At 37.3% G+C, this 22024-nt stretch overlaps 1 protein-coding gene across 1 annotated transcript in view; it reads left to right on the top strand.

The window, feature by feature from the left end:
• CDC45 (cell division cycle 45) overlaps nucleotides 1–12267 on the top strand; it is a 21212-nt gene extending 8945 nt beyond the window's left edge. Inside the window, exons 8-19 of the mRNA XM_034791548.1 lie at nucleotides 293–354; nucleotides 812–862; nucleotides 1689–1808; nucleotides 2297–2428; nucleotides 2843–2941; nucleotides 3456–3617; nucleotides 3814–3952; nucleotides 4397–4480; nucleotides 6025–6143; nucleotides 7915–7991; nucleotides 8862–8928; nucleotides 10917–12267. Of these exons, the coding sequence (XP_034647439.1) occupies nucleotides 293–354; nucleotides 812–862; nucleotides 1689–1808; nucleotides 2297–2428; nucleotides 2843–2941; nucleotides 3456–3617; nucleotides 3814–3952; nucleotides 4397–4480; nucleotides 6025–6143; nucleotides 7915–7991; nucleotides 8862–8926 (1110 nt within the window). The 3' untranslated portion in view covers nucleotides 8927–8928; nucleotides 10917–12267. The remainder of the gene's footprint in view (nucleotides 1–292; nucleotides 355–811; nucleotides 863–1688; nucleotides 1809–2296; nucleotides 2429–2842; nucleotides 2942–3455; nucleotides 3618–3813; nucleotides 3953–4396; nucleotides 4481–6024; nucleotides 6144–7914; nucleotides 7992–8861; nucleotides 8929–10916) is intronic.
• Nucleotides 12268–22024: the final 9757 nt, after the last annotated feature.

The following is a 22024-nucleotide window of genomic DNA, read 5'->3' as shown; positions in this document are numbered from 1 at the left end:
GTGTTAGTCTGAATCTGTAAAAAGCAACAGAGGGTCCTGTGGCACCTTTAAGACTAACAGAAGTATTGGGAGCATAAGCCATCTGAAGAAGTGAGGTTCTTACCCACGAAAGCTTATGCTCCCAATACTTCTGTTAGTCTTAAAGGTGCCACAGGACCCTCTGTTGCTTTTTACAGATTCAGACTAACACGGCTACCCCTCTGATACGAGATATTTTTAAAAAGTGTTCTATTATTTTTTCCTAATTGTCAGGTTTGTTATGGTAATTGATCAGTCCTCTTTTCTCTTGTAGTCTGCCATGGTGATGTTTGACTTGGCATGGATAATGTCTAAAGACTTGAATGACATGTTGTGGTATGTAGTCCAATTGTGGTGTCAACGTTCATTATTTATAGTAATAGTACCAGATAATTCCATAGCAAAATGTACAAAAATCCTCAATAGTATTTTTATCCAATGTGCGTGTGTGCATGACTTTTTAATTTTATGTTGGAGAAAAATTACGTCTTAGGCTTAGAGAGCGGTACCTTCACTACAAACTGAACTGTTGTTTCAAAAATTTACTATGTGGGGCCACTGAAATTATTTCTGTAGCTATGTATGTAAAGTATCTTGTCAAGTAAAAATACAGCTGCTTTCCCATGTGAACATGTTCTGTGATTAATTTAGTTCAGAAGTGTTTGTATACCTGCTGCACACAGTCCCCTTCTAAATGTCGTAGATGTCTGTTCTTTCATGTATTTACATCTTAACCTTTCTACGTTGCATAGATTCTTTTCCTACCTGACTTTTTCTCCCCCCACTTTTTTAGGTGGGCTATTGTTGGGCTTACAGACCAGTGGGTTCAAGATAAAATCACACAGTAAGTAAGCTGTGCATCTATTTTTATTTAATAGCTAATATGCATCAGGGAATCTGCACGTTAATGTATGCAGCAACACAGGAGTCAGGCTATTATATTAGTGAGTGAATGTGGTGTACGTATTAGTCAAACAAATTGTATTTTTAATTGAAATAAACATTCAAATAATAGAAACAATTTCTAATGAGCTTTTTTTCCCCCCAGATTATTCATTTTATAAAATGATCACTGCTAATACTCCATGGAAAAGCCGTGCTTAATTGTGGCTAATTTAAATACGTCTGTTTTACAGTAGCTTCGTTAAAGGAAAAATCTCAGTGTACTCTATACTTTTCAAAATTCTCTTGCTTGTTTCACCTTTTTAAAAGTTTGAAACATTTCTCTAATTCATCATTTTTTCCTATTTTTCATACATAGATTTATCTCCCGATAGCCACTGAGTTTCTGTATCTTGCATTGTACAAAATTTTGATATGTATGATAGATTTCAGTTTGTGTATTCTGCTCTCCCTACACCTACCTGCATTAATCTCTATTTTGTGAGGTTGAGGGTAAATTTAGTAACTACTTTCATTTTTGTATGTGTTACTGTTGCAATAAATATATTCATTTTGATTTACTTTGTATACTACCACGTGGGGGGGGGAGAGAGCTGATCACTAGGTGGTGCCAATTTTTTAAAAAAATATCTTTTATCTTTTCATAATAAGGTTTCATTTTTGTGATGCTGGCTAGCCAAGGTGTAAGTCTTAGGAAAGAATTTTGTAGTAAACAAGAATAAAAGTACCAAGGGAAAGAAAAATTACTTTTTTTTTTTTTTTTAAAGAATGAAGTATGTGACTGATATTGGAACTTTACAGCGTCATGTGTCCCGGCATAACCACCGCAATGAAGATGAAGAGAACTCCCTTTCTATTGACTGCATGAGAATAGCATTTGAGTATGAGTATCCTTATGTCTGATCTATAAATATTAAGGGGTTAAAAAAACCAACCTGATTTGACAGACTGAAGGCGTAATCTAGGGAAAGGAATCTTATTCAGGTTCTCTATGAGCTAGGAATTGAATTGGAAGAAACAGATACTTGAATGTTTATTGCAGGTGAATCCTTGTTCCAGTGTTTGAGCATAATTCCAGCAACACAATCTAACCTTTCAGAACTACGGAACTGGAGTACAAATGCAAACCCAGGAAAAAATAGAAGGGGGGAAAATGACAGCTACACCAGTCAGTCTTCACTGTGATAATGTTCTTATGCACATCTGGAAATCTTTATTCCAGTGAGGTGTAGTTAATGCAGATTTAAGTAGTATGTGTGGTGAGGGTGGGGAAGGAATAGTAATAAACAATTGTTAAGTTCATTACTAATTTGTAAATTATAAATATATATGCTCCAAATCACTATTTTTCCCTAATTCCTGTTAATGTCCTCAGTCTGCGCCTGGCTCTTTATCAACATTGGTCCCTATTTGAAAGCCTCTGTAACACTTGTTACACTTCTGCCAGTCTCAAACTTTGGTCTGTACAAGGGCAGAAGAGGCTTCAGGAGTTTTTTGCTGACATGGGGTGAGTTAAAGATTCGTCGAGAAAAGGGAACGCTACATTGTACTTTGCAATAAGGAAGCATATGAAAAATATTCAGGATATAACATAGTAAAGATTAGAATTTTGAGGTGGGCACTTATGTTAAATATGGAAATGTTGTTATGGGCACAGAGTGGATTGCCCTTCCACTCCATTACTTCTGCTCTGCTGACACTACTGTACTCATTAATTTTAAGATATGTGCTTTTATTGGACAGTAGATATATGAAGCGACTCTTGCACATCCACTCATCAGTGTTTCAGGTAGATGAATAGAAGAGCTGTAAACTAGAATTGACCTGTTGAATGCATTCACTCGTAGGGCAATCTCCTTTCCATTAGATGAAGACATGTTTAACTGCATGTTTAAAAAATGACTTTTTTCCCATTTTGTAGTTTGCCTTTGAAGCAGGTGAAGCAAAAGTTTAATTCCATGGACATTTCCTTAAAGGAGAACCTGCAGGAAATGATTGAAGAATCTGCCAGCAAATTTGGGTAAAATCCTACTTCTGTTAATTAAATTTCTGTTAACTACTATTGTGTATTAGAAATATTACAAAGCATTACAACACCCATATATATTAGACTATCATACTGATTGTACAGACTCGTAGACTGATGCTGAGGATCTGACTTTACAAGATGTTTAGGCCCCTCACTTCATTTGACCAATTATAGACGCTCAGCATCTCTCAGAATCAGGCTTTGAGAGACTTCCTGATGCACCAGGCATAAACCCAGAACTTCTGACTCCTAGTGCTGTGCTCTAACTATTAACATGCAGTTTAGTAGTTTACTAGCAGTTTAAAGAGGATGCCACAACTTGTTTAAAAAGACATAACAATAATGCTAGATAGGAATAAGACTAGTCAGAAAAGTTAATGTGAGATTTACCCTTGTGCTTCTAATTTCAAACTTCTTAATGGATGGCAATACATGTTAATATTATCATATAGATTATAAGAAGTTTGTCATAACATCTCTCCATTGATTTGGTTCGCTTTTACAGAATGAAAAACTTAAGAGTACAGACCTTCAGCATTCACTTTGGTTTTAAGAACAAGTTCTTAGCAAGTGACATCGTCTATGCAACAGCTTCTCTAATGGAGAATATAGAGAAAGATGAACCTGGAACTGATAATTTTATCAAGGCTTTGGACAGTCTTTCCAGGTATTGTGCATATGCTCTCTCCCCTCTCACAGTTTTTCTTAATCGTTAGTTATGAAAACCATGTTAAGTTGATGAAAATGCTTCTCTCAGAAGATTCAACGCAAATATCCTTATGATTAGTATTTAGAAATAACTCCATTTAACAAGAATTTTCTTTTTATGTGAAAGTATTTCTCTTCTCCCTGTTCCATTATAGGAGTAACCTGGACAAACTGCATCAAGGGCTGGAACTAGCTAAAAAACAACTTCGTGCCATTCAGCAGACTGTAGCCAGCTGTATTTGCACTAATCTTGTAATCTCTCAGGGGCCTTTTCTCTATTGCTATCTAATGGAGGTCAGAATTATGTACTTGTTCCTCTTCATTTGACTTCTTATACTGTAACTGTCACCATTCGTATGTCAAGTAGATATGAAAGCCTGGAAGAGCTTAGCTTTCTATATTGCACTGATTTCGAATCCGCCTATATTGACACCCCTTCTCCCCCTGACTTTTCCCCATTTTAAGAATCAGTCTTGTCATGGTACTGTCTTGATATTCAAGTCAGCAAGGCGATCAATCCTTCTGGAGTTTTGTCTTGTAAAAATTAAGGAAAGGTTCCTTAGGTTTTTTTATATACAAATGAAGAACACTTTTTAAGTAGAAACAATTTTTTGTTCATGTTTCTAGAGTGTCATGAGTTTTTTAACTTTGTTTTAAGCTGCCATTCATCCTAAAGATGAGCTAAGGATGTTACTATCTCTTGTTTAGGTATAATTGAGTTAACTTTTCTTTTCCCAGGGCACTCCAGATGTGAAACTGTTCTCCAAACCAGTGTCTCTGTGCCTGCTCAGTAAATATTTACTCAAGTCTTTTGTTTGCTCTGTAAGTAAATCAAAGGCTTACAACTGGCTAACTCTTGCTCTGAATACATAGTTATAATTCTTCTGTGGATTATTTAAGAAAAGGATCACCAGATAAAGTATTAAAATATAAAAGTTACTTTTTCAGTTAACTGAATGGTTAGGTAGTATGGCACCAATGTACAGATGATGCTGTGTGGAAGATTCCAGTTTGCAGACCTCTTAATGCTAGTGAGAGTTTTTCATCTGAGATGCTGACATCCAACAATAGAGGGAGATCATAGTAATTAAATTTAAAATTGTTATACCCTTTTTAACAAACTTACTGTGGCATAGAAATTAGCTTAAGTTTGTAACACTGAAAATGCAGGATTGATTAAGTTATCAAAAAACACCTGGAACATTTTAATTTATTTTTATAAATGTATATTTAAAATAGTAAACCTCATTCACAATAAACCAAACTGAATTTTAAGCAGTATTTACTAAAATGGTCATTTTTTAAACTGTATAAAAGTAGGACTCAATTCAGATAAAACACAAGGCTTAGTATTAGATTAACATATCACCCAGTCAGTGAACATTCTCCTACTGTACAAATAACATTATCGTGAGCAATGTTCACTATATTCATACATGACTTCTCTTCTGAAAATTAGACTAAGATCCCTACCCTCCAATGAGTTCCACGTGGGCCTACTCCTCTATGGAGCTAGTTGCAGGACTGGAGCTTTAATCAAAGCTTTTTTCCTAAGGGGTTGTCTTCCTAATTTCTTTAGGTCCCTAGCTCTCAACCAAGGTGACTGTTATGCCCAGAGTTATCAGACAGAGTTATCCGTGCGACAGGATGGCAATCTCAAAGTTAGCTGCAAAAGAATTATGTCTAGGGCTTTATGCCATGCTGAACACTTGATTTACTGGAATAGACATTCCTACAAAATAGCCAAAATCCTTAAATCACTCACTGACTTTGAAGAGCTTAATTAAAGAGGGTAAGGTTATTGAAGTGTTAATCTGATAAAAGTGGCAGTTTTATCTTTGATAAATACAGATCAGATAACTTTCCCAGGAGCTCTCTACTACTGCAGACCTGTGGAAGGGTGAAGGAATACCACACTAATGAGGAAGGGAATGTGTTTAGTGGAGTTGAACTTACTTTTCAAGCTTAGTATCTCTTCTATTATTTTATAGAAAATTAACTTTGTGCAAAATTTTTCACTTATGCACAGCACACATTTTACATACCAAGGTGACAATGCATGCTTTAATGAAAAAAGGCAGCATTTTTCTTTACTGGAAATGATGTCCATAGCTTCATATCTGATCCATGTTAAAACTGAACGTAGGATTGAAAGGGGATTGAATTTTCTTTAGGTCATTTACTGCTATGCCTAAAGTCACTAGACTTGTGACAGGGAGATCAAATAATGAAACCACTCCCAGTTGGCTTGGAGTAGAGTTGACTTTTTAAGTCAACATCTTTAGTGATATTTGGCATGCAGAACTGAAGGTTGATTGTATCATCTTTGAGCTCTTTGCCTAACCAAGGGACTTTCTGTCTTCCAGACAAAAAACAAGCGCTGTAAGCTGCTGCCACTGATAGTAGCAGCGCCGATGGATGTTGAACAGGGTACAGTGATCATGGTGGGAATTCCTCCAGAGACAGAAAGCTCCGACAAAAAGAAGTGAGTGTTTTTTTGTTTAGTATCCTTTCTAAATGACATCAATAGGTTTATATCAGGAAAGAGGCTAAGCTTATCTAAGATATATTTTTAATGCCAAATGTTTTGATCCCAATGTTAGCTTTAATGATCAATTGTACACACTTTAAGTATTTTGCTATGGGAATTTAGCTATAACAGTGAAGTACCTTTCACAGACCTGAGGAAGAGCTCTCTCTAGCTCAAAAGCTTGTCTCTCTTACCAACAGACGTTAATCCAATAAAAGATATTACCTCACTCACCTTGTCTCTTGCTATGGATATGAAATATAGGCACACATTTCCCCCATTCCTTTTCTTTTTTTTTTTCTGATTGGTTTGTTCGTTTACCTTTGAACAATAAATATCCTTTCAGTAATGTTTAAATATAATAATCCCAACTATCCATATAAAGTGATGAGGTCTAAATTAGCTGTTACCACTCATAAAAGAGATCTTGGAGTCATTGTGGATAATTCTCTGAAAACATCCACTCAATGTGCAGTGGCAGTCAAAAAAGTCAACAGAATGTTGGAAATCATTAAAAGGATAGATAAGACAGGAAATAACATACTGCCTCTATATAAATCCATGGTACACCCACATCTTGAATACTGTTTGCAGATGTGGTCGCCCCATCTCAAAAAAGATACAGTGAAATTGGAAAAGGTACAGAAAAGGGCAACAAAAATGATTAGGGGTATGGAACAGCTGCCATATGAGGAGAGATTAATAAGACGGGGACTTTTCAGCTTGGAAAAGAGATGACTAAGGGGGGCTGTGATAGAGATCTATAAAATCATGACTGGTTTGGAGAAAGTGAAGTGGTGTATTATGAGAAGGAGTAAACAAGAACTAGGGGTTGCCAAATGAAATTAATAGGCAGCAGGTTTAAAACCAACAAAAAAGGAAGTACTTCTTTACACAACGCACAGTCAACCTGTGGAACTCTTTGCCAGAGGATGGTGTGAAGATCAGGACACTAACAGGTTCAATAAAGAACTAGATAAATTCATGGAAGATAGGTTCATCAATGGCTATTAGCCAGGATGGGCAGGGATGGTGTCCCTAACCTCTGTTTGCCAGAAGCTGGGAATGGGTAACAGGGGATAGATCACTTGATGATTACCTGTTCTGTTCATTCCCTCTGGGGCACCTCGCATTGGCCACTGTTGGAAGACCGGATAACTGGATTAGATGGACCTTTAGTCTGACCCAGTATGGCCGTTCTTATGTTCTTATTATTTGTCAGAGTGCTAAAAAATAAAAGTAGTGGACATTTTTTGTGGCTATACTTTTTGTGTAGGTCCTGACTTTTTTCAGTGTGCTTGCAAATTATATTCAGGGTGCTCAGTCACTGGGCCATTTGCAGATCCTTTTTTAAAATTGCTGTCACAGGCAATAGAATTAAATCCTGCTAAAGCTCAGGGTTTGCATGGGCAGAGTTGTTATATTCATATGGCAGGAGTTTTAATCTTGACTACTTTTGAGGTTTTCCCCTAATTTAAATTTTTAATCTGCTTCCTGGGAGACAAAGCGGGTGTTTGGCCACAGTGACTAATTGGAGCCCATGCACTCTGGATTTTTGTGACTGCATGGGGCTTGTAGGATATAATATGCGTGGTCCAGGAAGGATAGGGTGGAAAGGGAAGGATATTTTGTCTTCTCTGTAAAATTTGGAGTGTTAGAAAAATGAATGAGTGCTGCTAATTAATGAGGTGATATTCCTAATGTGTGGGTTTGGTTTTTTTTAAAGCTTTTTTGGGAGAGCATTTGAAAAAGCTGCAGAAAGCACAAATTCTAGGACTTTACATAACCACTTTGACATGTCTAGTAAGTAACTTTTTATCTTTTCACATCCACATATTGCATTTGACAGGCAAATCCTTTAGGGGTCAGTGTTTCTACTGTTTTAGACAGGAGACTCCCTAAAAGATCTCAGTCATTCTACAAAGTGGCAGTTCTTGTAATTTTAATATATACATAGATGCTCATCACCTATGTGGTGTGCTTCACAAGCAGGCTGCAATATAACACAGTCCAGATTTTAGTACTGGGGCACTTCTTTAACTGGCATCTTGGTGTACTGAAAGTATAAAAACTGCTAGCTGTAAGTGTGCAAACCTCTTAATTATTACTGAGAAAAGTTGAAATATATTTTGCCTGGAATGACCATTTTTATCTGAATTGACTTGGAGCTCTCAAATGTAACCATAAACAGTTATAGTTATGTGCTAGTTATGATGTTGGCTTATCTGCATTAACATTTGTTTTGAAATACGTTTGGTACAGCCGTCTGAAAGAGACATCAGCCATAAGAGATTTTTCACCTCCTTTTTTTTAGCTAACAAAAAGGAATAGTAGTCTGGAAAGGTTTATATGTGTTTTTGCAAAGAAGGCAAAATTTAAACTCTGAAGATTATGATGTAGGTATTTGCTCTGCAACATCTGATGTAAACCTAGAATCTATCAAGCCCACTTAATTAAAATAGGAGACCATATTTAAAGGGTGAGAATCTGGAATTCTGAATTTGCTCAGATCTCCCTTTTAACAGCACAGTAAACCTACGTACTACTATATTACCCAGACTTCAAAAAAACAAGAGAAATAATTTGATTAAAATACTAGTACATATTCCCAGAGTCTGAGACTTGGTATATCTGCAGCTGTCTCCTGTACTAATAAATATTTCTTTATTTTAGTAATTGAACTGAAAATGGAAGATCGGAGCAAATTTCTGGATGCACTTATTTCTCTCTTGTCCTAATGGTAAGTGTGCGTGAAAGGAGAATTAATTCTTGAATGTGGTTTATTGGTAGGAAGTTCTCAAATGATGCAGCACATTTTAGTGAAAATATAAATTGTAGATAAGCTATAATTTCAAACAAAGCCAGCTTATTTTCCTTTTGAGTCTGGGGTCTATCTACCCATAAAAAGATACTATAAGTTGCATCTTGCCATGGAATGCAGGGGTCAGAAATAGTAAGTACTTCTTAAAATGTATTTAGTTATGGTTTTAAATTGTACAAGTCCAAATGAATGGATGATTTTAGTTTTAGACCTGTTATTTTCTACTTGCTGTAGTCTTACTGCTTTTACACATGTATATGAAGTGTCTTAAAACACACAATAGGTTGATCTATCAGTTAAATAATATGCCTTCTGAAAACATTAACAAATCTGTTTTAATCCAGATGGAACACACAAGCTGTATGCGTATTTTTTTTGTACATAGTAGCAATTTTTCCCCGAAAGACTAACTCAAGCTTTTCCCATCTGTTAAATAGCATTTTATCTTTCATTGGTTTATTTTGTTGATTTTTTTGTTTTAAACTAAGAAAGTGGAACAGACTGTTTGTTTTGAAACACTGACAGAAGCCAGGATATTCAAAATGAAGGTTAATACTTTATCCTTGACTCGTACTTTTTAAAAATTCTCTTTAATCATCACAACAGTTTTGAGTTCAAGACAGAATCCTGGCCCTAACAGTGCATTTCCTGGCTTTGAAAGTTTGTGATAACCTTAACATTATTTAAACAAAGTTCGCATTTATTATGGCCTGCATCCATAATATTTAGGTTATCTAGAACAAAGTTGGGACAATTTAATACTTCACAGGTGGTCATTATGAAGGTGTTCTCTAGTAGTCTTGTTAATATACCAAAATAAGGCAGGATATTTGTAAATAAACAACATATTCATTTCATATTTTTTAAATAATCGGCTAAGAAGTCTGCCCTGTAGTTCTCTCTGCACTAGCAATCTGTATTTCATTCCACTGTTGTTTTGTTTCAGTTTAGACAGATAATGTCTGTTTTAGTTTTCCGTGAAGGCCGGGCCTACACTATTAAATATTCTGTCTCCTGAATCTAGCTTTCAAGAACTTACCTTTAACCGTTCTGGGTAACACTGTGACAGCTGGTATGCCTGGGGCAAACCTAAACCCTTGCTCTCCCTTGTAATCTTTTTTTGGTAATACTTTCTCCCTGTCCATATTGGCCTCTACTGAACAGTGCAACAGTGTTAGCCACAAAACAGTTGAAAATCAGTTGTCGAATTGTTTCGAGGCAGGCCAAATTTAATAGTGAATTGTTGCCACCTCTACTTTTTGAACAACCACAATTCCTCAGTATTCTGAACCCTTTTTAGAAGAGTGTTTTGTGTAGCTTTTGTACTGGTGTGAGCCTAACCCTCTTGAGAGACATTTTATTAGGTGTGCTAAGTGGTTTTAGAACACATTTGGAAGTATGTGGTTGGTTGGATCTCTAGAAGTGTTTAAAAAGGACCGTGGAAAACTTTAATACCAAGAATTGATCCTTATTACACAACTGTGAGGTAATGAAGTATTATCCCCATTTTATAGATGTGGAAACTGAGGCATGAAGTTAAAACTTGCCCAAGGTGTTAGTGACAGGAAGGGTCATTCATTGTCAGGAAGGACTTCTGGGTTTTATTCACACATCTGTCAGCATGAGTGTCCTTCAACAAGTACCAGAAGCACTAATAATTTCCTACTTGTTCAAAACTTTGGACCAGCAGGTTACCAGCCGCTGTTGGGGCCTGTAAGGCAGAGTGACCAATTGCTGGCCTCCCAAACTGCTTTCCCTGCCCTGCTGCACTTTGCAGACAGGCAAAAAATATCACTGAAGTTCCAAATGTTGTCTTCATTCATGGTGTTGTAATTGTGATGCTCCATCTTGCTGTCCTTCACGACATACTGCAACAGGCTTGGACTTAAATCTTCTTTCTCTCATAGGCGGACAGAAGGACGTCGCCCTTGGTATGTGGGTGCTGAGCACTCTCTTTGTAAAGACCATAGCCTCCTGATCTTGGAACAATTTGACCCCACTGGTCCAGGTTGTCATATGAGTAGGAGCAGAAAGACTACCTGTAAACTGCATTTCTATGACCAAGCATTTGACAACCTGGAACTCTCCTGTGCCTTTCTGTGTTGATACAGATAATAAGTTTAGGCTTTTCTAAAAATGCACACTCTACTGAACTGTTATTGTTCAATTGACCTTTTTTCCTAAGTGCCTTTTTGAAAGCTAAGGAAGAATTCATCTGAATAAAATGTATATAGAGGGAGTTCAGTTTTGTGGGGAGAAAAAATCTTTCATCCAGGAATCTTTCATCTCTCCCTAGCAAGTTTGAGTAGCGAAGGAAAATCTATTGGTCCAGACTGTTAAATGCTTTGTTGCAGAAACCTGATTTGCAGGTGTTGGAAAAACTCCTTTTGAGTTTCTAGTATATACCTCTCCGAAATCAACTCTTAATACATGTCACCAGGAATAGCTCTGTATAGTTTTAATTTCTAAAAATCGCTGTTCTGTGAGGCATGGATTTAATATTGTAGGTCTCTTAAAATCTAAATACTGATCAACCACAAGTACTGAAAGAGAACCTGTACAAGCAGTATAGAACAATTGTTCTTTGAAAGCATTCCTGTTAATAGCATCTCCGAACAGGCTGTATCAGCACCATGTCCTTAGCCAGTCACTTTGATACTGCAGTGTCACTTTTAAAGTGGCTTTTGGAGTGGCACTTCCAGTGGGTGTGCTATTATGCATGGATTGTAGTATTTTAGATATGTACAAGTTAGATCAAACCCATTCCCCTGTCAGGGGAAGGTTTCAGTTCTCATATAGAACTGATGCTGCACTTGATCTTAGTCACACAAAATGGTTGTCAAACCAACTAAACTCCCCCTTTGCAGTCCTCAACAGTGTATTGTTACTTTAATTTCTAAGCAGCGAATGAATTGTGAAGATATGAACAGTGTCTCATGATGTCCCATATATTCAGATAATCTGATACAGTCCTGAATAAAAACTCCAAACTCTTGTATTACAAAAGTACCACTTTATTAGATGTATTCTGTGTGTTTCCATGTTGTGTTTAGATTATTGTACGTTTTAAGAAAGGGTGAGTTTTTTTCCCCCTGGATTCCTTACACATGTGATTTTATTTGTCTTTGTGTATTATGTTGACTGTGTAAATGTTTTGTTACCTGGATTTTATCATATGTTGTATAGATTAATTTTTAACTAATGGGATTTTAAATGTAGCCAATACAAAATTTTTATTGTACATTTCTACTCAAATAAAATAACTCTTGTTATTTTATTAAATAGTCTTGTTTGGTCAATATGATCCATGTGCCAAATTGTAATAGCCATAGCACTTGACTGCATAACATCAAATGCACTTTTTTCATTTGCATATTTAATAGGTTACACTGTGCTGTGAAAAGAAGAACAGGAGTACTTGTGGCACCTTAGAGACTAACAAATTTATTAGAGCACGAAAGCTTATGCTCTAATAAATTTGTTAGTCTCTAAGGTGCCACAAGTACTCCTGTTCTTCTTTTTGCGGATACAGACTAACACGGCTGTTACTCTGAAAACTGTGCTGTGAGTACTCAGTGGTAGTATCATAACTAATGAGGTTAATCCGAGGTGTGATTATTGTTATTTGAAAACTTTTCCCTTTTCCTCACCTTCCCCCACCCCACCCCAGCATACTTCAGGTGATGCCTGTGATGCAGTGCAGTGCTTAACAGTATACAGTCACTTCATTAACCAGCTAATTTTCAAAGCACCTCTGAAGTCGATACCTTCACTTGAAGCATGGGGAAATTGAAACACACAGAGGTGTTGTGATTTGTTACTATGTAAATCAGTATTGGAGCCAGGGTTAGAACATTGAATTCTTGGATCCTAGTGTCATGCTTTAGCCACTGGACCGTATCTCTTGGTATTTATAATGCATATGTTAAATTTGAGAATTTATGAACAAAAGTTTAAATTATTCTCACAGTACTTGTAATTCAGCAGTTGTAATTCTGGTCTCAGATATACAATACCAAGCTCTTACAGCACTTTTTCATTTGAAAGTCTCAAAACAATTTACAAAGGAGGTCCATATTATTATCCCCATTTGATGGGGATGCTGAGGCACAGGGAGTATGTTGTATTATGGTATTTGGGGTTAGTTTTAATGCCTTCCTAGATATGCACAATATCTGATATTGTTACAAAAAACTGTGGGAACCTTAACTAGATTTCCTGACTAGTTTGCTTAAGATTTCAACTTTACTATATTAATGTAATTTTTTTGGATTTAATGTCTTTCTCATATTGCATATTCAAATAACATTCTTACAGTAAAATTGCATATTACTTGGATTTTTAAAAAAATCTGTTGGGTGCATACCCAGATATACACCTGCCTATATCTGACATTTCATAGTTTAAAGCATGTTGCGGCTGCAGCCCCTGGAACACTGCTCCAGGCGGGGTGGCGGCTCCTGGGGACCACATAGAGAGCTGTAGGCTCTGCAAAGTTCTCTTCAGTTCCTACTTTTTTCTTCCATCCAGGGTGAGGGTTGAAAGAAGGTGAGGAGAGTGAAAATGGAAGCATTGTTCATCAGGGGTATGCTCTCTGGTATCAGAAATGACCCCATGGGATTTCATTAAACTTTCCTGAAACTCAGGTTTGCACAGAGAACAAGCATGAGAAATTTATCCCGAAGAGCTACTTTTTCAGAAAGATTTCGACATGCTTAACAAGTTTCTGATGCTTTCTCTACTGAAATTGATGTAGTGGTAGCATGGCACTATAATAGAAATTCTTCTGACAATGAGACTGACACTGCTGCCTGCACTGTATCTTTCTGGGCTGTGGAACTTGTAGACTAATTGGTGTCAACATAGTCAGTTACTTGCTCCAGAGCCCACGTATAGGAAAGGCAGTAAAACTGTGTAGCCCTATAGTAAGTCTACGTAAAACATAAACTCTTAATGGCAGTAAATTGGTGCCATGATGTGTAGTAGCCACTAATGTGAAATCACCTGCTGTGTAGTTCAATCAAAAATGTTAAGAACCACCATGATTTTGCAGACTTAACCCTTTACTAGGGAATGCTGGATACAGGATGTGTGCCAAGAACTCTTGACTTCCCTTTGTTAAGGGATTAATACACTTTTGGCTTATTTGACCAAATAGAAAATTTTGGCTACACGAGTTAGTCATTTTAAAATACAATGGTTAAGGCACTAACTAATCGGATTACTCTATTTATGTATGGTAACATTCCATTTTAGCTGGGTCTGAAGGCAAATAAAAATATTCCCTAAGGATTATATTTGAGCTGCAGCAACTTTGTTCCCCTCCAGTGCACTCATTTATTGTAATAGCACCGGGACAAAACAGTTTCTGTTTATCTGCTTGTTCCTTATTCATTTCAGAGAACAATTCTTTAAAAATAGAGAATAGCAAAAATTCCTCGAGGTGGGTTCACATATATTTTTCTTAAGAGGATAAAATACAGTGGAAATTATTAAATAATAAAAAAGTTAGTTGGCAAAGCAAGATAACTGAATTAACTACTGCCGTACAGTGACTCATTAGCTTGGCAAAGAAATCCTATTTCCTGTACCCACTTTTTTGCTGGGTGGGCAAAGTTGCACGTAATTGAAGCAAAATCTTAAAGACCTCATTGGAATTGAAGTGGCTTGCCAGCCCAAAAGGATCACAATAATTGAAAAGATCTATTCCGTACCTAACTTGGGCACTGTGTGGAAACAGCCTGAGAAAAGGAGTTGAGTCTGACTTATCTTGCTGCCATTGCTTTGCTAAATCCTGAAATATATTAAAACATTCTCATGAAAATGAAAGATCTAAATCAGCTGGCTCTGTGCTTGCCCAATGCTTATTTTTCATAAATCACAAATGACAATGGTATTAGTTCTGAGGAACTGAAAAATTGATAGGTGGGAGTGAAGAGCCAGAAAAAACATCTTGGCTCTTTTGAAGGCCTGTATGAAATAGATGTTGATGCCCTGGGGGGTGATGGTGATGAAGTCTGTAAAGCCTCTGGTCACTAGATGACATAATATGGCTAACAAATTAGAAATATCTGTAATGGTAAAATAAATGTTGCAAAAGCAGAGCCCTGGGGTAGGATGGTCAGCGGTAAAGTAAACAACCCCAAAGAACTGCTGTTTCTTTCTTTATCCCTCTGAGTAAAGGCAAAGGCCCTGTACAGTGTTTTGGGTTTTTTTGTGCCAGCCCTTTTTCAGATATTTAATAACAGCTCTTCTCAGTTTCTGTAAAGCTTTACTATATCTAAAGGATGGTGGTAATCCCTGGTCTCTTTGTCTAATCTTTACTTAATCTGTTTTTTATACTGCAATGTTTAAATACTACTGTGATTGGCAATACAGTCCTGGACCCCTAAAATTCCAACTCACTTGCAGGGAGTTGTCATTTGTTTAATACATAAACTCAGTACTGTTCAGTAGAATTCACGCTGGAGAGTTCCTGCAGGACAAAGGGAATTTTATAGGTTCCAGGATAGTAAATGCAGAAGTCTTGAAGCCTAACAGAGATGCCAGTTAGAACACTTGAGGCTGACATAAATTGCATCCAGTCACGTAGTTTGGGTGCATGAACACAGTACTGTGAAGTGTGGCCAAAGAATATGCTATGAGGCTGGTGGTTTTCTGAAGTTTGCCAACCTAGAATTGATTGGGTGACACACATTTGTTCCTTCTGTCGGTATGGGACTTACTCTAAAAATAAGTAAATTACAAAAAAAATCAGGTTTTCAGAATCTGTATAAAACTGATGTCTGTTTTTATCTTTATAGTTTATCTATCCATATATGGGTAGATTAAAAAGCTATCTTAAGGTGAAAAAGAGACACTGGCTCTGGGACACTTTCAAGGTTTGCTCTCCCTTGCCCTCAGAGGGCCACAAGTACTGGAGAGGTAAAGTGCTTCTTCTTTCTAAGAAGGGGATGAAATTTATATTATTAACACTGGACTGGATTGTGCTAGTTTTTGAAGGAAGGGAAGTACTTAAAATCAGCTTCCTACCTATGGGGTTTGTGCTATGAAGGTGATGTCATCTTGGGGTGAGTGGAGAGATGAAAAGGAGATAGTGATGCTCTAAGCATGATGTAACTGCAGAAAAGAGTGCCACTAGAGTAGCCATACAAAAAGTAGGTAATAGAAAAATGGCAACTGAGCAAGAAGAGGAGGGTAAAAACACCAATTCTATCCTTTCAGTAGTCAGTATCACCCCTTTATTCAAGGGTTTCCAGCTTGCATCTGTTATAGTGTTTGGTTTCCCTACATTAGGTATCCTGGTTAGTTTTGGGGGAATTTTGGATTATTTTTCTAAATGGAATTCTACTGTCATCTTCACTGTTCTGGGGAACCTGTCCCCCACCCCCAAACCATGTTAATCTGTTGAGAGCACTAAGAGACCCTTCTTTCCAGACTCCAAGAAATCCCCAAATGGCTGAATTGGGTATGGCCAAGAGGGGAAAACAACAGCAAGATGTTTATTTTTGTTAAATGGAAAATTGGAAGAAAGAGTTCCCATTGGCAATTGTTTATCATTTGTTGATTTCAAGGTGGTACAGAAAGTTCTACTTGGACTAAATTCAAGGACTAAGAAAAATGCTGCTCAAGGGTGGAGTCGTAAAGCACAGTGCCACCTTAAAACACTTGAGGTTTTGGAAATAAACAGTTTCTCAGCAGGAAACATTAAGCAACATTCAGTATAAAAGGACAATGTGGATTAAAAAAACCCAAACAATCTTTCCCTTGATTTCAGGCTGGGCTCCAGTCCTCTGCAAATGTTTAGGTTCTATAATTGTCTTTCATAATTTGGCAGTAAAAGTGAGACATCAAATACAGCAGCTGGATTGATTTTCCTGAATGCCTTTTACTCAACCATACACAACTGCATATAGTTTCTGGCTCCCACAGAGAGCAAGGAATATAAGCTTCCCTATCACTGGTGTCATGTGGGCGACAACCAGAACTTCCTAAACTAGAATGAAGCCAGAATTAGGTCTGAATTAAATGGTTGTAAGGGTGAAATGTTTAATTACAATATTTTTATTTTTTACAACCTTTTCATGGATAGAGAGGTAAGCATTTTTTAAATTGCTTAACAGTCCTGCAGTGAGCTTATCCAGATGCACAAAGGATTTAACTGGTCTTAATTTTTATTATAGGCCAGACTAGCTAGGAACTTAATTCTAGGTTGGACTTTAAAGATCTGGAATGTATTGCCTATATTCAGGCTACAGTCTATCAAAGTGTAATAGCTCTTTGATCTGGGATGACTTTGGAAATCAAATAATAAAACTCCCAAACCATGACTAAATGTCTAAAATATTTGCCTTAAACCAGAATTTTTCATTTGAAGCAAATTTGAAAGGAGGATGTTCACATGAAATATATGTGCCTGGCCAGAATGTCCGTGTGTTTCTTTTTGCTATTGATTATATTTGTGTGCGTGAAAGCTCTCTTATCTCACAACCAGCTAACTTGCATGATCCTGCACAGGCGTTATACTTCTGTATTTATGCAATCAAAATTCTGTGAAGGCATCTTGATATTTTTGAGAACTACCGTAAACAACAATCTGGAAAAAAAGTCTGCAGGTGTGCAGGGAAATGGATTTATTTTGGGGATATTCAATTTGTCCTGTACTGAAGTGTGTAGGGTTAAGATCATATGGCTGCTGCAACCAACATGAGACCTGTATCTCTGTGTGTGTCAAATTGTAGACCGAGAAAAATCTTTAAGGCCTCAATCCAGCAGAGGACTTTAGCATGTGCTTAACTTTAAGCATGTGATTTAGGCCCCTTTTTACTGGTTCAAGACTTAAGTTTTTCCTGTATGAAGGTCCTTTAAGAACTAAGGTCCAAATTCTGTGTTCCTCAATTGAGGAAAAACTCCCATTGAAGTCAATGGGTGTTTAACCTGATTAAGAACTGTAGAATGTCACCCTGAGTGTTTAATGGTGTTAGCTAAGTAGTCCATTTTAAATATAATCTCTAATCTTCCTAGCCTTTTATTTTCTATTATAACTAGTTTTTATTTAGGTGATACGCCTATTCAACTCATTTAGAATCTTCCCTTCTAGCTGGCACAGCTTGTGTGTTTTCACAGTTCCCATGGTGTTTAACTTGGTGGAATTTACTTTCATTTAATCAGGCATTCGCAGCATGTCAGTGGAAAATCGGAGACACCTGCAATTAGGTTGGAAAGAATTCACAGGGATATTCGGCTTTTGGTATGTTTTTCATTTGCTGAAAAAGTCACCAAAGGGCTGCAGAAATAATTATGCCAGTGAACGGTTATCTTCTGTGTGCTCTGAGAATCTAGACAGAACACTGGATGGGGAGAACAAAATAACTTTTATTTAAATGTTTTTGTGCTTATCTTAGTATTTAAATAATGTTCAAATGGAACCAATAATTAAATTGCAAAATACTCCCTCGCTTCTCATGCCTTCATGTGACAGTCATTTGCAGCTTGGTGATTTGCCTGAAGATTTAAAATTGTAGCTGTTTTTCTGAATGAGCATTTGTGCTGCATACATGGGTAACTGGGATGAACAAATGAGTCCTTGCTCCAAAGAACAGGCAGTTTTATAAGTCTGATACAAAACAAACACAAAGGGGAAGATGGGTGCATAACGGCCTCGTGTGCCTTTGAAATTCTCCCTTTGGATGTGTTACAGCTTTATAGCAGAGTCCTTTGTGAACCTGAGGATCTTTAGGGATTTTTGTTCTGAAATAGGTCACTATCAAACATTTAGGGGTTGTGCCATTCAGAAGTATATATGAGATACCTGGGTTTTATGTTTTCAAAGCCATTAATAACCTATGAAGTTTAGCTCAATAAAATAAATAAAGCTGTGATTATTAGTGTTTTGCCATAGAATGTTTCCCTGCTTCAGAGATAGATAGCAATCGTTCTGCTTCACAAGAGAATGTTCGAGCAAGCACCGGTGATTTTTAAAATACTGATGCATTGTACCTACCATTACAGCTATTGTCAGAAAAAGAGGGCACGCAGAGGGACTGCTGGGCTAGCTTATAGGACAACTGCCCAATGAGGACAGAAAAGGTCCTTCAAGTATGTATCGTGTGGATCCCAGTGGAGGCGCACACGCACCTTCTGTGTGAGAGAGTGGATTTTCTTTACATAACTGTCATTTGGGGCCATGCAGGTGCCCCTTGTGCTCCCATGTGAAGGCATAGAAGGTGGAGCCGCTGTGATCCTCCCTCAGCTTCCTCTTACTGCTCATGGCAGTAAGTGGTTTGACGCACTACTCTCTTCAAACACCTTAAACTGGTTCTTTCAAATGATTTGGGGAAGGAATTCTACCCTTGCATTTTTTCTCTAAAGGAAGTTTAAAAAAAAAGGGGGGGGGGGGGAAGTAGGATCATCGATTTCTCTGTGCTCTCCCTCTTCACCCTCTCCCCTCCACTACAGCAGAGTGAGGCGATTCATGCTAACTGCCATGCCTCATGGTGGAGTTCAGATCCCGAGATTCAAATCCTGCCTGTCCTGTGATAGACTGGTCCCCGTCAAGGAGGGACTCAACACTGATCCCAGTACTGATGCCTGTGATGGAACCGAGTGAAGACCTCAGATATGCTGTAGAGGCATCTCTATCACATTCGGAGACATTCCCGGTACCCAACAGGATTGCCGTTACTGGCCCTGTACTATCCCCTGGCATCACCGTTCAATGAAGAAAGAAATTCCTTCTCTCCATTGCCAATGTATTCATTCTCAACAGCATCAAACAGATAATACAAAATGACTAGCATTTAAAGTACATTTACTCTTAAGGAAAACATTTTGTATCTACTGCCTCACAAATACACCTCTACCCTGATATAACGTGACCCGATATAACATGGTAAAGCAGCGCTCCGGGGAGGGGTGGGGGGGCTGCGCACTCCGGTGGATCAAAGCAAGTTCGATATAACACAGTTTCACCTATAACGCGGTAAGATTTTTTGGCTCCCAAGGACAGCGTTATATCGAGGTAGAGGTGTACTAAAATATAGGTTTCCCTAAAACTCCATTGCTGTTTTTATTTTGTTTATTAAATCCAAGTTAAATCGTTTTAATAACTTTACATTCCATATGGGTACCTTAAATTCTGGAAGAGTTACAGATATGCCTTAAACAAAACCAAGTAAAAAGAGTTTTGCACAGAATAATTTAAATTAGGCCTGCATTTTGCCTCATATATGGGTGTATTAAGCAATGTTACACTCCTTTAAGTTAGGCTTTGTGTGTGTCATATAAAATAATGCTGAGAAACAAGTATGAATGTGTGTGCAGGAGGAGAGAGACTGATCTAGAAACTAATACAAATCTTGTTTATTTGTATTCTTAAGGTGATTTATCTATAGAATAGCATACAATTTTCCTTGAATGAATACTTTATTGTTTTGGGAAGGAGGAGGTGGATGTGGTGCAGACTGGAGGGTAATGTATTCCCTTGTATGTATACCCTTGCTGCCCATCCTTCAGAAAGTGATGAACTTTTTTTCTCTCTATTTTACACAAATTATGTAAGTCTGTTGTCTAGTGTCACAGATCCTGAAGCTGCCCTGAGGATTTCAGGGGGAAATACCTTTTTCCTCTTGCATAATGACAGGTTTCAGGGTAGCAGCCGTGTTAGTCTGTATCCTCAAAAAGAACAGGAGTACTTGTGGCACCTTAGAGACTAACAAATTTATTAGAGCATAAGCTTTCGTGGGCTACAACCCACTTCTTCGGATGTATATAGATGTCACTCTATATGCATCCGAAGAAGTGGGTTGTAGCCCACGAAAACTTATGCTCTAATAAATTTCTTAGTCTCTAAGGTGCCGCAAGTACTCCTGTTCTTTTTCCTCTTGGCCCTTTTCTTAGGAGTTTGGGTCAGTTTAAAGAGGGTTTCTCTGCAATTCTGTTTTGATTTGTTAGCAGCCACAACTGAGCGGCTTTGCGTGGGTGAATGTAAGCTTAATTGTTTTGGGAAGGAGGAGTGGATGCTGGTGCTCTGTATATCTGGTGGTGTATGTTTTGCTAAGATATTTTTAATTGCTGTTCTTCAAACATGTTACTAAAATTGAGGCCTTTCATACAATTTAAGCTAATAGGAGCTGGCTTCCAGTAAATATAAAAGATTATGAAGAAACACATTACTTTAAATCAATGGAATAAGGGAAATTGCAATACAGGTTTGGCATGTAATTCCATTAGAATATGTCTACCACTTTTTAAAGACAAATATTGCATAGAATTGCATAGAAAGAGGAAATTTTATTCCTAGTCCAGAATTATTTTAAAAAAATTAATAATGCTATTTGCTAAACTAAAATTTTGTGTTTTAAAAAAAAAAAAGGTAAAGAAATCTAACATTCATGTTCTTTCTGTAAAAATGAGGGAAATACACGATTTATATATTAACACTTCTCCTTTATTCCTCTGTCATTAAGATTTAGTACAATTCTAAATAAAATCTTAAATATTTATACAAACTGCATAAAATCATATTTCCCTTTTTAAAAAGGAACAGGCATAAAATCTATTAATTTATTGTTAATGCATCCAGTAAATAGAGACATTTAAAAAAAAATCTATTTTTTTAAATGGCAGATGGCACCAAAAATGCAAATGTCCAAAAAAGATTCTGACGGGTGCTGGAAAGGATGGGAAAGTAGGAAAGAATTCCAAAATGCTATGGCCAACTCCATTGGTCAAAAAGGGAGTAGGGAAAAAAGGAAGGGCATGTGGAAACCTGTCAAAAACACATTAAGAAAGGTATACAGTTATTACTAACAGAGCTTCCTCTCCCCGGTTATTGGAGAAGGATGCCGAAGAGGATATCAGGGATCCCCTCTGTTCAGAGCACAGGTATGATTGGCACTTGGCCAGCCAGCCCCAACCTGGCAATACCTGTACAAAATGCCACCTGGGTTCTCAGTAAGACCAGTGTGGCCATCCTCCCATATGTTAAGGAGCAGGTCACCCTCAAATGCATTTT

This window comes from Trachemys scripta, chromosome 15 (genome assembly GCF_013100865.1).
Source record: "Trachemys scripta elegans isolate TJP31775 chromosome 15, CAS_Tse_1.0, whole genome shotgun sequence".
In the NCBI taxonomy this organism is placed as follows: Eukaryota; Metazoa; Chordata; order Testudines; family Emydidae; genus Trachemys; species Trachemys scripta.
This window is presented reverse-complemented; position numbering and strand designations above follow the sequence as displayed.